Source organism: Carettochelys insculpta, chromosome 3, assembly GCF_033958435.1.
Source record: "Carettochelys insculpta isolate YL-2023 chromosome 3, ASM3395843v1, whole genome shotgun sequence".
NCBI classification, from domain to species: domain Eukaryota; kingdom Metazoa; phylum Chordata; order Testudines; family Carettochelyidae; genus Carettochelys; species Carettochelys insculpta.
This window is the reverse complement of record NC_134139.1, coordinates 102,494,652-102,507,690: the sequence shown is the minus strand read 5'-3', so window position 1 is coordinate 102,507,690 and position 13,039 is coordinate 102,494,652. Positions and strand designations below refer to the sequence as shown.

Genomic DNA, 13,039 nt, shown 5'->3' with positions numbered 1-13,039 from the left:
TTAAGAGATTAATTTAAAACCAACAGTGAACTAGGGAAGGTAAACTGCAATCCACTTAGTTCGATTACATTCAGAAGGCACTTTCACATACATCTATAGTTAATGCAATTTATTACCTACCCTCTTCCTCCCAGAGTTACACTGTAACAGCATTCTGTTTTTTAATACAGGATACCTAGGTTTATTTATAAATGTAAGGTAATATCCATTCTACCTCCTACTTAGCAATTTTCATCAATAGATCTGAGAGCTTTACAAAAGTAGTCAGTATTAACACCATTTTACAAACAAGAAAGCTAAGGCACAAAGAGGTAATGTCATTTCCCAAAGGTCTTCCAGTGGGTCAGTGGCAGACCCAAGAACAGAACCCAACGTGAGTCTCAATCCAATGCTTTAGCCACTGCACCACACTTATGCTTGTACTCTAGAAATGAGGCACAGCATGTGTGACTATATTAGCATATAGGCTAGTCTCACTTTACCAAGCAGATCCCCAAATGATTAACTGCTGAAAACTAGGAGAATGAATGCTCTATTGCTCCTGGTGGCGGCTGCTGCTAAAAAGGCTCAAATACATTCCTGCAGACCTGTAAGAGAACCTTATTTGTGAGCATTACAAATTCCAGTTAAAGATGAATCAACAAAATTAAAATATTGTGCTGTTTTATTGGTGTAAAAATCACACAATTGCTAGTTCTGATTCTGCTGAGATACATCCATGCGGTTTGAACATCTATGATCCCACAGCCAGAAGAAGCCATTAAATAGAATATCTGCTGTTAGTCAGCAATTAATGCAAATTTACATATGAGATCAAAAGGTGTGTATCATACAATATACAACAAATCCTAATACAGTACATCAACCCAAATAACAGGATACACTCAGGGAACTTTTTGTTACTAAAGAAGTCTGTCTATATGCCCAAAGAATAAGGCCTGGAGACAAGATGACAGAAGATGACCCAGAAGTCCCAAGGAACAAACTATTTTTTGGCTGGGAATTAGAAGTTCAGAGAGGTATTGACACATTACTTGACAGTACAATCTGTTACAGTAAGACTGGTGGATATGATCTGTTAATAAAAAGGTAATGTGTGAAGCATGCATTTACAGGTAGTGCTCAGGAAATGTGCAATCAATACATTGGGAACTACCCCCAATTCTTTTCACAGAATGGATGACCGAGGTGGTCTGTTACATATAGTACCAGTTGTACCATAGGTTATTTATATGCATGCTGCTGAATCAAGATCATGAGTGGAAAAAGGTGAACACCTGGTAATCTGGTCACATACTGCACAAAGAATGAAACATAAAAAAACCAATTTTAGACAATATGGCAAAGTAGCCTGCAAGAAACTCTATGGCAGCTTGAGGGAGCTACTTTATTGCAAAAAAGGCAGGCTTTCTGGAACAAGAATTACTTGATAAATTGTGAAAGGCAGTTGCAGAGATCAGTTTGGGTTCACACACCAGATTAGTTTTCCCATTTTACACAATAAAATAAATGTAGCAGTGTAAGAGGCATTTATGACATATTTGTGTGCTTCAATGTTAAAAGTTAACTGACTAGTTGTCCTTTGCTTTGACATGAAATATAAAAACTTTTATGTAGTTAATTCCAGTTTGAAGTTTTGGCCACCGGAACTGTGCAAACTCAGCTCCAGCAGAAAAATCACGCAGACCCAAGGAAATGGTAGGTGAGGCAGTGCCAAGATACACAACATTAGAGAAAAGTTATCCTGATTTTTTTGGATTGAAGTTAAAAAATACTTAAATGCCGAGATGAACAAACTGGACAGACTAGAACCACAAATTTTAATGTTGAATTGAGTGCACTGAGCTGAATGGATAGGTCTTTCAATCCAATCCCCCTTTGAAAATTAGTAAATTCACAGTTAACGGCAATTGGCTTATAGGTGAGAGAAGGGTCGAAGCTGTTCCAGTTGGACTTCCAGGGAGATTCTCTCTTCAAGAACATCCTAGAAATTAAAGATTTTTCCATTTACTGTCCACAGTGAAAGAACATTGTGAAATTATTATTATGATCAAAATTAGGTAAATATTAGCATCAGCTTTACCATTCACTTAAAATTGTTCACTAAAGATATGAGCATTCCTTCCCTTCAGATGAATGAGAGCCTCAGCCATTGAACTGTGCACACCATGAACGTGATCTTTGTTTGGAAATAAAGCCATTTAAGCAAGCTGCATCCCTTTTTGTCCTACCCAAATGCTAGGCAAGGATAAGTAGGCATGAATTTATACATACAACACTTTCAGATAAAATTGGGAGAAGAGAATAAGGGGGAATCTCACTTCATTCAAGTGTCGTGAACTTTTAAAATTTGTTTTCAGTGAATTTCACCCATCCCAACTGTCTGTAAAAGATCTGTAATACAGATTCATTTTTTTAAATATATCTACGCAGCATAGCATCAATTTAGCATATTTGAATTTGATATGAAGTGTATACTTAACATGTGCTGAAAAAAATAATTAGGTAAAAAGAATAGTGGCATCCAAAGAAATTCAAAAGAAAGCACAAAACAGTCAGCAATCTAACTATTTAGGTTAGATCAATCACTGTTTGTTTATGGTTTTTGCTGAACTGCAATCATTCCATTTGAGACATTTGTACTTTTTTTTAAATAATGTGCTCATGAAATGAATCAATGTTTCAGGATCTGATTCCCTCAGAGGAAAAACCACCATAAATGCACTTCTAATTGCTTTTGCCAGTTTTCCAAATGCCTTCATCTCAGAATAGTGGTATGTATAAGTCAATAATTCTTCTGGTCTTTTTTCTCCCCTCTACTTGACAGCAAATTAACCAGAAATATGAAAGTAATTAGAGACGAGATGGCATAGGTCAGTGGTTTGAGCATTGGCCTGCTAAAAACCCAGGATTGTGAGCTCAATCCCTGAGCAGGCCATTTAGGGATTAGGGCAGACAGATGTCAGGGACGGTACTTGGTCCTGCCATGAGGGCAGGGGACTGGACTAGATGTTCTCCTGAAGTCCCTTCCAGTTCTTGGAGATGTGTGTATCTTGTGGAAACATTTCAGTACAAACTACTTTCCTTGTCCCATTTTCAGAGTTTCATAAGAACAAATTGCAAATAGCAACTGCCAGTACTTACAGAATAATAGAAATGTAGGGGTGAAAGGGATCTTGAGAGGTCATCCATTCTAGCCTTCATGTTTAGGCTCAAGTAAACTTAAACCTTCCATGTCAGGTGTTTGTCCAACCTGTTCTTAAAAACCTCCAGTGACAGGGATTCCAAAACCTCTCATGGCTGTATCCTTAAAATTTTTTGCTAATACTGAATCCAAATCTCTCTTGCTGAAAATGAAGCTAATTATTTCTTATCCTTCCTTCAGTGGACATGGAGAACAAATAATCAGCTCTCTCTTAGTAACACCCCATAGCATATTTGATGACTTATCAGATCTCCCCACCCGATATTTCTTTCTCAAGATTAAACAAAGCATATTTAAAAGTTTCATCATTTGTCAGCTTTTCTACACTTGTAATTTTTGTTGTTCTCCTCTGGACTCTCTCTCACTTAGCCACATCTTTCTTTAAATGTGGTGCCCAAAAATGGGCACAGTACTCCAGCTGAGGCCTTATCAGTGTCAAGTGGAATGAGACAATTAACTTCCATGTTTTATATAAATAGTGCTTTTTTTTGGTTTGTTAAAAAAAAAAGGAGCCAGTACTCAGACACTGCCCTGCTCAGTAGTACTAGTGCCTAACCAGTTAACACATATATAAAAAACAGCTCAACATTTTAGAACAGATTACCTCCTATGCCTTCTCTCATACAATATTTGTGTGTTAATTTACTATTACTTAAATGGTCCTGTCACTGCTGTCTCAGCCTACACACATGTAGACACTTATTTCTCACAAACAGACATACAAAGAATGATACTATTACCTTTAACTGTTGCTGTAATTCACTATTCAATCTGGCCAAAACAGTGTTGGTTTCCTTATTGCGTCTAATCGATGCCTGAATCACCTTCTTGTCTTTCCCCACGGACCTGAGGGTGTATTAAGTATTTTTTATAAATCTTTTGACTGCCAAGCAGTTCAAGAAATAACTTTGGTAACAATGCCTTAGACTATTTAAAACTCCCAGCATGAGCTGTCTAAAGGGCTTTTTTACATGGTTTGCTATCCTTTCTACATACTAGAACACATAATACAGTAGGCCTTGCTTGCACAGAAGCGTCACAGATCTGTTTCCTACAGAAGACAATACATTGCATTCTTAAATTGCTACAATAAATTTACACCTTTCAGACCACCAACACAATATCAGATTGACTTGAATTTGTTTGCGTTTAGCATAGATTTGAGAATAAAGGAGAATATGAAAATTGCATATTTGCATTCAAAACCATGTATACTAACTAGCTTTATTTAAAACTAATTCCTTACTAACATTCACAACACTCTTGACAGTGAATGTATTTTGCAAAATATTAGTAAGTTTTTCATCAAAAATAGTGCCTTATTAATTATATCTTAACACTACCAGATTTTGGATAATCTATTTAAAAAAGCCTTTAACATTTATGCTGACTCCCTTAGTAATTTTATGTATCTGATTTATAGCGACTAATAATTAATCAACAGTGTAAAATTGCTTGTACCACTTCTGTATTATTTGTATTTGCTGTTTAAATGTTCTATTTGCTGTTTAAATGTGAGTTTCCCAATATCAGACAGACATTCATACTCATCTTGGGTTACCTAGGGATAGATGGCTGTGAAGCAAGAACAGCAGCTATGACACCTGATTTCTGTGTATGGTCCTCAGCTTCAGGTCTCAACTCATCTTCTGATTTTAACCTTCTGCGAATAGGCTTTGGTGGTGGAGCAAGAGGTGTGGTGCCTTTTCCCTGGGAATTAAAAGGCAGCCCTTAAGCAAACATGACAATGAACTGCATTCCATTCAAATCAACTAGCTGTGCAGAATCTTCTGTGAAACTAATTTATATATTTTATGAGTTCTGAGAATACTAAATCATACCAGATCTACTTTAGTTTTTCAGGTGATAGGAGTCAATGTTCTCAGAATTCTTAAAATCTACCTCCATTAAAGTGAACTTCTACTGTGGTAATATTAGATGGAACCAGCTCAGCAAGCGTAGTATTTTAGCCAAAAAAGTAGATATTTAAAAAAATTCTGAGCCCTCGGAAACTGGGTTCAGATGGAAACTTTTGCGAACATAGGCATACCAGTCACTAACTGGCAACCGTTCTAATACACACTGTTCCAAGTGTTAAAACCTACACTTTTCCCTTGGAGTTCATTTTACATACCGCATTAGCAGGGGCACTAGCAGCTGCCTTTTCTTCAATCCTTCCCTCTGTTTTAGCAACTCTAAGAGAGGCTGCAGAATCAGAGGGTTTTTCAACCTGCAGAGAATTAGACCGTTTAGAAACATTGCACTGTTCAAATATTTAATCCTGTAATAATTAGGGTGATAGTCAAGATCACCATACTGGTATGTTCTTTGATTATACAGGAGTTTTACACTCTAAGGACTGCTTGTTACATGTCAAGTCTCTTATGTGAGCCCAAGGCCTAATTAAGATGCGGGGTGGGGCGGGGAAGAGAGAGAGAGAACTGTAGCCAATTACCCACATCACGTAGTCAATCCCTTTGCCCTACTACTCTCAATTTCTGATCTGAAACAAGATCCCATCCCAAGAGATATGTTGGGAAGTTGGTTTCATGAAAGGCAGCAACAGGACAGCATTATTCACCCCTAAATTAGAACGAACCTTTTGTTATAGGCGCTAACCTTAGCATACAGAGATGCACAAATAATACTTATTTGAAACTCTCCTTATGAATCACATGTAACATTTGATTTGGATACTATAGTAACTCAAAGCCATGAAACAAAAATTAGTGCCCCACTATGCTAAGCACAACAACACAAAACACACATGGTAAGACTGTACATGCCGAAAGAGTTTACAATCCAAACAGGCTAACAGTTGACAGGGCAGGCATGAGCTGCTTTATGTAGGATCTGCTGGATATAGCAAATAGGATATACCTCTGGGCAGCACTAAGTGATCTACAACATATCCCTTTATGCTGACCTGCAAGACTTCTGAGTGTGTTTCAATTTCCCCCTCCTCCTCTTCATTTACACCTGATGCAGCGAATGCTTCAAACTGGCTGAAGTCTGCAAAATTTGGCTGTTCTGGTATTTGTTGAGGTGAGGTACTGGTATGAGCTATTAGGCCTTCAGCATCCACTGGGCGATGCACATGAGATCCTGCACCCTGCAGCAAAACAAGATGACAGTAATTACTTATATACTGTATTTGAAAAGAGAAGTTACTCACCGTAGTAACGGTGGTTCTTCGAGATGTGTCCCCGTGGGTGCTCCACAATAGGTGACGGGCTTGCCCGGTGCCGCAGATCGGATCTTCCAAGCAGTTTCTGCCGGGCCGCGCACGCGCCGGCGCGCGCCGCTCCCTTGCGCGCTCCTGGCCATGTGCGCGATCCGGTCCCCGCCAGTTCCTCAACCAACCGCCTCGGGTGCCCCTGCAAAACACTAACAGAGATCCGAAGCGGGGAGGATGGCCGGGTAGTGGAGCACCCACGGGGACACATCTCGAAGAACCACCGTTACTACGGTGAATAACTTCTTTCTTCTTCGAGTGTCCCTGTGGGTGCTCCACAATAGGTGACTACCCAGCAGTAACCCAAGATAGGAGGTGGGTAATCGGATTATGTGCAGCTTGTCCCCGAGAGGACCGCTGCAGAGAGACGGGTATCCTCTTGGAATACCCTGTGAAGGGCGTAATGTTTGGCGAAGGTGTTGTAGGATGACCAGGTCGCCGCTCTGCAAATGTCTTTTAACACAACGCCCTTGAAAAAGGCTGTTGTTGCCGCCACCGCCCTGGTGGAATGAGCCCTGGGAGTGGCCGATAAAGGAGTCTTTCTGAGCTCGTGGCACATTTTTATGCAGGATACAATGTGCTTTGAGATTCTCTGCGAGGAGAGACCCTCTCCTTTCGATTTGGGAGCGAGGGAGACTAGGAGTCTATCCGTTTTCCGGAAGGACTTGGTCCTGTCTACGTAGAAGGCTAGCGCCCTCCTCACGTCCAGGAGGTGTAGGCGCGCCTCTTCGTTGGAGTTATGAGGTTTTGGATAAAACGAGGGTAGAACAATAGGTTCGTTGATGTGAAACTCGGAAGAAACTTTGGGGACAAAGGCTGGATGCAGCCGTATGGTTACCGCCTCCTTGGAAAAAACAGTGCAGGGTGGCGTTGCCATGACTGCCGCGAGCTCGCTCACCCTACGAGCTGACGTAATTGCGAGAAGAAAGGTCGTCTTAATTGTAAGGAGGCGGAGGGGAACCATGGCCAAGGGCTCGAACGGTGGTCCCATCAGTGTGGTAAGCACCAGGTCCAAGTTCCACGAAGGTGGAATCGGTTTCCGAGGGGGGTAGAGATTTATCAACCCTTTGAGGAACCTGGTAACCATAGGGTGGGCGAACACCGTGTGCCCTTCCTCCTCATGTCTGAACGCCGAGATGGCGGCAAGGTGGACCTTTAACGAGGATAGCGAGAGTCCTCCTCTCTTGAGGTCCAGTAAATACTCTAGAATTGTAGGTATAGGCACCGAAAGGGGGGCCAGCTGCTTGGTAGAACATCAAGCCGTGAAGTGAGTCCATTTTTGTTTGTAGGTCTTCCTAGTGGAAGTCCTCCTGCTACTTTCTAGGACATGTTGAACTGCCACTGTGCATGTGCTCTCTAGGGAGCTGAGCCATGGATTAACCACGCTTGCAGTCGCAGGCTGTGGGGGTGCGGATGCACTATGGACCCCTGGGCTTGCGTGAGCAGAAACGGCGCCACCGGAAGAGGCATCGGTGGACGGTCCGACATGCGCAGGAGTAGGGGGAACCATTGTTGGCGATCCCACGTTGGGACTATCAGGATCATCCGGGCTCTTTCCCTCCTGGCTTTTTGCAAAACTTTGTGGATCAGCACTGTGGGAGGAAACGCATAAAGCAGGGGGCCCCCCCACGGGATCGCGAACGCGTCCCCCAGGGACCCCCATCCCAGTCCTGCCCTGGAGCAGAATCGTGGGCACTGCTTGTTGTGCTGAGTGGCAAACAGATCGATTTGGGGAAAACCCCATGCGTGGAAAATCGACCGTAGCAGATCGGGACGGATCTGCCACTCGTGTGTGAGCGCAAAATGCCTGCTCAGCTGGTCTGCCTTCATGTTGTGCGCACCCGGCAAGTATGAGGCTTTCAAGATTATATCGTGGGCGATGCACCAGTTCCATAAGCGGATTGCTTCCGCGCATAAGGCACGGGATCGAGCTCCTCCTTGCCTGTTTATATAAAACATGGTGGAGGTATTGTCTGTACTGATCCCGACGACTTTGCCTTGTATATGGTCTCGAAAGTGTTTGCAGGCGTTGAACACTGCTCTGAGCTCCAGTACATTGATGTGTAGTGACTGTTCCGTGGGTGACCACAGTCCTTGAGTCACCTCTTCGCCCATGTGCGCTCCCCACCCTATGAGGGAGGCATCTGTAGTGAGAAAAACGGATATTTGCGGCTGGTGGAAGGGTACCCCTGTTAGTAAGTTCCTGGGGTTTACCCACCATTGCAGGGATTTGCGCACCCCGGCTGTGGGCGACACCACCCTGTGAATGGTGTGTACTGCCGGTTTGTATACACTCGCCAGCCAGTGCTGCATGCTGCGCATGTGTAACCTGGCGTTCTGCACTACAAACGTCGCCGCTGCCATGTGGCCCAGCAGCTGCAGGCACGTCAAGACCGGCACCGTAGGGCTGAAGGTGATGACTTGCACGAGGGAACCGATGGCTCGAAAGCGAGCCTCTGGTAGGTATACTCTCGCTGCAACCGAGTTTATGCGAGCCCCTATGAACTCTATGTCCTGTGTGGGGTCTATTTGTGATTTTGCCAGATTGATAACCAGGCCAAGTGAGGAGAACATGTTTGCTGTGACGCGTATCATGCGCAGAACCTCTCCTTTCGAGGCCTCTTTGAGCAGGCAGTCGTCCAGATACGGGAAAATAAATACCCCCTGTCTGTGCAGGTAGGCTGACACCACTGCCAAGGTCTTGGTGAAGACTCTGGGGGCCGAGGAGAGGCCAAACGGTAGGACCTTGTATTGGAAGTGTTCGTTGCCTACCATGAACCGGAGGAATCGCCGGTGAGCCGGATGGCTGGTTATGTGGAAGTACGCGTCTTGTAAATCGAGGGCTGCGAACCAGTCTCCATCGTCCAGAGCGGTAAGGATGGAGGCGATCGTGGTCGTCCGAAAACGTTGCTTGCGCAGGTACCTGTTGAGGCCGCGAAGGTCTAAGATGGGCCTCCAGCCTCCTGTCTTTTTCTCCGTGAGGAAATACCTGGAGTAGAACCCTTTCCCGTGCAGTTGCTCCGGCACTCTTTCCACCGCCCCTATGAGCATGAGATGGTCCACCTCCTGCCTGAGCCTCGCTACCTGGGAGGCCTCCTGGAGGTGGGGCTTGGGTGGAGGTCGTGACGGTGGGAGCGACTGGAAGGGGATGACGTACCCTGTGGCTATGATCTCCAGCACCCATTTGTCTGTGGTGATCCTTTGCCACTGGTCGTAGAATGGTCGGAGGCGATGGTGAAACAGCTGCTTCGGATGACCTTGTGCGATGGTAGTGATGGCGCAGCCCTGGATCTGTATGTCAAACTTGTGGCCTTTGGCCCCGCCCCGAGGACGCCCGGCTCTGTTGTGAGCATCGCCTGGGAGTTCTGTACTGCTGGTGCTGTTGATGTCGCCCTTGCTCGTAACCCCTGTGATACTGGGGGCGCTGTTGCTGGTACTGGTACCGCCTTTGCTGAGGGTAGTACCTTTTCTTAGTGTATGGAGGGGTGTAAATCCCCAGGGTCCTGAGTGTGGCTCTTGAATCTTTACTGGAATGAAGGACCGAGTCAGTTGATTCAGCAAACAGCTTCTGCGAGTCGAAGGGAAGGTCAACTATCTTCGCCTGCAGATCCCTCGGTATACCCGAGGTCTGGAGCCAGGACTCCCTTCGCATCACCACTGCGGTTGCTGTGGAACGTGCTGCCGTGTCCGCAACGTCCAAAGCAATCTGAACTCCCATCCTCGCAGCCGCGTAGCCTTCTTGCACTATGGCCTTGAGGACCGGCTTTTTGTCCTCTGGAAGCGAGTCCATGAGGGAAGTTAACCTGGAATAGTTGTCAAAATTATGGTTCGCCAAGTGCGCTGCGTAATTTGCCATTCGCAACGTTAAAGTGGAGGAGGAGTAGACCTTTCTGCTGAACAGCTCTAGCTTCTTGGCATCTTTGTCCGTTCCCCCTGTTTTAAATTGAGATGTTTTTGATCTTTGTTGCGAGGACTCCACCACCAGGGAGTTTGGCTGTGGGTGGCTAAACAGGAACTCCATGCCCTTCGCCGGCACGAAGTATTTCTTATCCGCTCTCTTTTGGACAGGCGGAATAGTTGCAGGGGTCTGCCATATCGTAGTGGCGGACTCTAAGATCGCTTCATCAAGCGGTATTGCTACTCTGGAAGAGGCCGGAGGTCTCAAATTTTTGAGGAGCTTATGGTGTTTCTCTTGCACCTCTGCTGTCTGGATGCCTTGCGTGAAGGCCACCCTCTTAAACAGCTCCTGAAACTGTTTGAGATCGTCTGTAGGATGGACGTCCCCCAGGGCCGTAGCCTCGTCCGGGGAAGAGAGTGAGGAACCGCTGGGGTACATCTCTCTGGACCCTTCCGGTTCCTGCTGGTGATGGTACACCCTCTCGCTAGAGGTTTGCGAGGGAAAATCTCGGGGTTCCATGACCAGTCCCCCTTGAGATGCTTGAGTCTCTGTCCCCGGTCGCGATTGCCCTCGGGGGTACGAGATAGTTTGTGGGGATCTGTCCCTAGTAGATTGCCGATGGTGTGTATGCCCCGCGTGGTAGGGGCGACCATGGCAGTACAGGCACTGTTCTTGGGAGGGTGACCTAGACCACTCCCTTGGTGTGTACCCTCTGCGTCTGGGGCAGGGAGATCGTCGAGACACTGGAGAGAGCGACTTCGCATAATAGTCCAGTGGTTCAAACCCCAGGAAGGGTGAAGGTGGTGCCCGCCATGGCGAGGCTGGTTGTAAAAATGGAGAAGGGGGCTCCGGGTAGGCTAGGGGGGACCCCTGCCTTCTGGTTGGAGTCTGCAACGTAAGCGGAGGGCTGTGAGAAAACAGCTCCACAGCCCTGTCCGGAGAGGGGCTTCAATGCCTCCTCTTGTGTGCAGCCTTCCCCCTCCCTGGAGGAGGTGACTCCGCCCCCTGACGCGCAGGGGATCCCGGCCCCATCGGCACCGTGCTACGCATGCTCGAAGGCGGTGCCGCACGTGCGGTGTCCTTTTGCGCCTGCAGGCTACGTGCCTACGCGCTCTGCACCGCCGGTTCCATCGAGGTTGGTGCCGCTGCCTGCGGTGCCGCCGGTACCGGCGCTTGTTTAGCCGCCGCCCTGCCTGCGGTGCGGGGTGGCTGGCTGATCATCCGAGGCTGAGCCGTTTCCACGTGGCTCTCTGTGCCGCCACCGATCAGCTGTTGCTGCGGCTGGGGGCTGCGTGCTCCTCCCGTCCCGCTCACTGTTGCTGCCAGCAGGGATCGGGCTGGAGAGACCTTCCTCCGTTTCTGCGCTGATGGAGTGAGGGAGGCAGCTTTCCTTTTAAGGGCCCCGGAGGGTCCCTCCTGCTGCGGCTGCTCCGGCACGTCTGGCTGGAGGGCCTTATCAAGAAGCAGCATTTTAATGCGCATCTCCCTGTCTCTCTGTGCTCTGGTAGTTAATTTAGCACAGAAGGTGCATTTTTGTGCCACATGGGACTCCCCCAGGCACCTTATGCATAGACTGTGCCCATCGGACACTGGCATCGCCTCTCGGCAGGAGTCACATTTTTTAAAGCCTGAAGAGGACATTGTTGGTGAGTCTTTGAGTTTTGTTAAGTGGGTACTTAGCACCTTCTTTGTGCTGTCTTCCCCGTCCCATGGCCTGCCTCAGCAGGAGGGCTGATGGCTGTAGCTCCTGGCCTCCGGCGCTTGTTACTGGGACTGGCTGAAGCTGTCCCGCTCGTAGTTTGTTTGCTGTTGTTTGTTCTTTTTTTTTTTTTTTGCAAAATAACAACCGGCTAACTCGTAGTAGCCTAAGTATCTGAAAAACTTTGAAAGAAAAACAGATAAAGTCGTTGAATACGCTATTTGGCCTTAGCCTAGTCAGATTCCGTCTGCAGCCGACGGCGGTTAAGAGGAACTGGCGGGGACCGGATCGCGCACATGGCCAGGAGCGCGCAAGGGAGCGGTGCGCGCCGGCGCATGCGCTGCCTGGCAGAAACTGCTTGGAAGATCCGATCTGCGGCGCTGGGCAAGCCCGTCACCTATTGTGGAGCACCCACGGGGACACTCGAAGAAGAATAACTGACCTAAAGAGCTTCTGCAAGAACGCTAACCAAGGACAACTATTTCATGTATTACTGCAGAAAGTATTGCCTTTGTTTAGACTTGTACTATTGCTTGGAAGTTTCTACCCTGTCATTAGAACAAACGTGTTTCTCACCATATACGTACAAAATGCTTAACATATGCAACAAACAGGTAGAACACTTTGGTAGCCCATTATCAATGGTACAAAAATAATCAGTGGTAAAGTTAAACTTTTCCTTTCACCTGCATGGTTTTATTTTCCATTTTTGCAAGTGTACATCTCTTGGAATGGATAAAACCTAACCGCCCTGCAAACTTCTCTTACGGAAATCAGTTGAAAAAGGCAGGTGGCTTGTTGGAGCCTACAGGCTGTGCAGCCAAACATGAAAAGTGCGAAGAGAAATCATGCAGCAAAATCAGGGTGCAGCTGAGCAAAATGCTGATTCAATGCTTGGGAGTACTGTGGGAATTGAGAACAATGGAAGCCGTGCCTTCAAGTGCAAAATAGCACACCAATCACATGCAGCGCCCATGAATGTAGCTTGCAGCTTTATAGCTC

The 13,039-nt window shown here is 46.4% G+C and overlaps 1 protein-coding gene across 7 annotated transcripts in view; it reads right to left on the bottom strand.

Moving 5' to 3' along the window:
• Positions 1-224: 224 nt before the first annotated feature.
• The window catches only part of REPS1 (RALBP1 associated Eps domain containing 1), a 79,254-nt gene continuing 66,439 nt past the window's right edge, over positions 225-13,039 (bottom strand). For 4 of the 7 annotated variants that reach the window (XM_074990466.1, XM_074990471.1, XM_074990468.1 and 1 more), the window contains 5 exons: positions 6,132-6,317; positions 5,340-5,435; positions 4,767-4,915; positions 3,946-4,051; positions 229-1,984 (listed from right to left, as the gene is read on the bottom strand). In XM_074990466.1, the coding sequence (XP_074846567.1) occupies positions 1,916-1,984; positions 3,946-4,051; positions 4,767-4,915; positions 5,340-5,435; positions 6,132-6,317 (606 nt within the window). In that variant the 3' untranslated portion in view covers positions 229-1,915. Of the gene's footprint in view, positions 1,985-3,945; positions 4,052-4,766; positions 4,916-5,339; positions 5,436-6,131; positions 6,318-13,039 lie in introns of all 7 variants that reach the window. The other 3 variants (XM_074990470.1, XM_074990469.1, XM_074990467.1) reach the window with 3 other exon arrangements.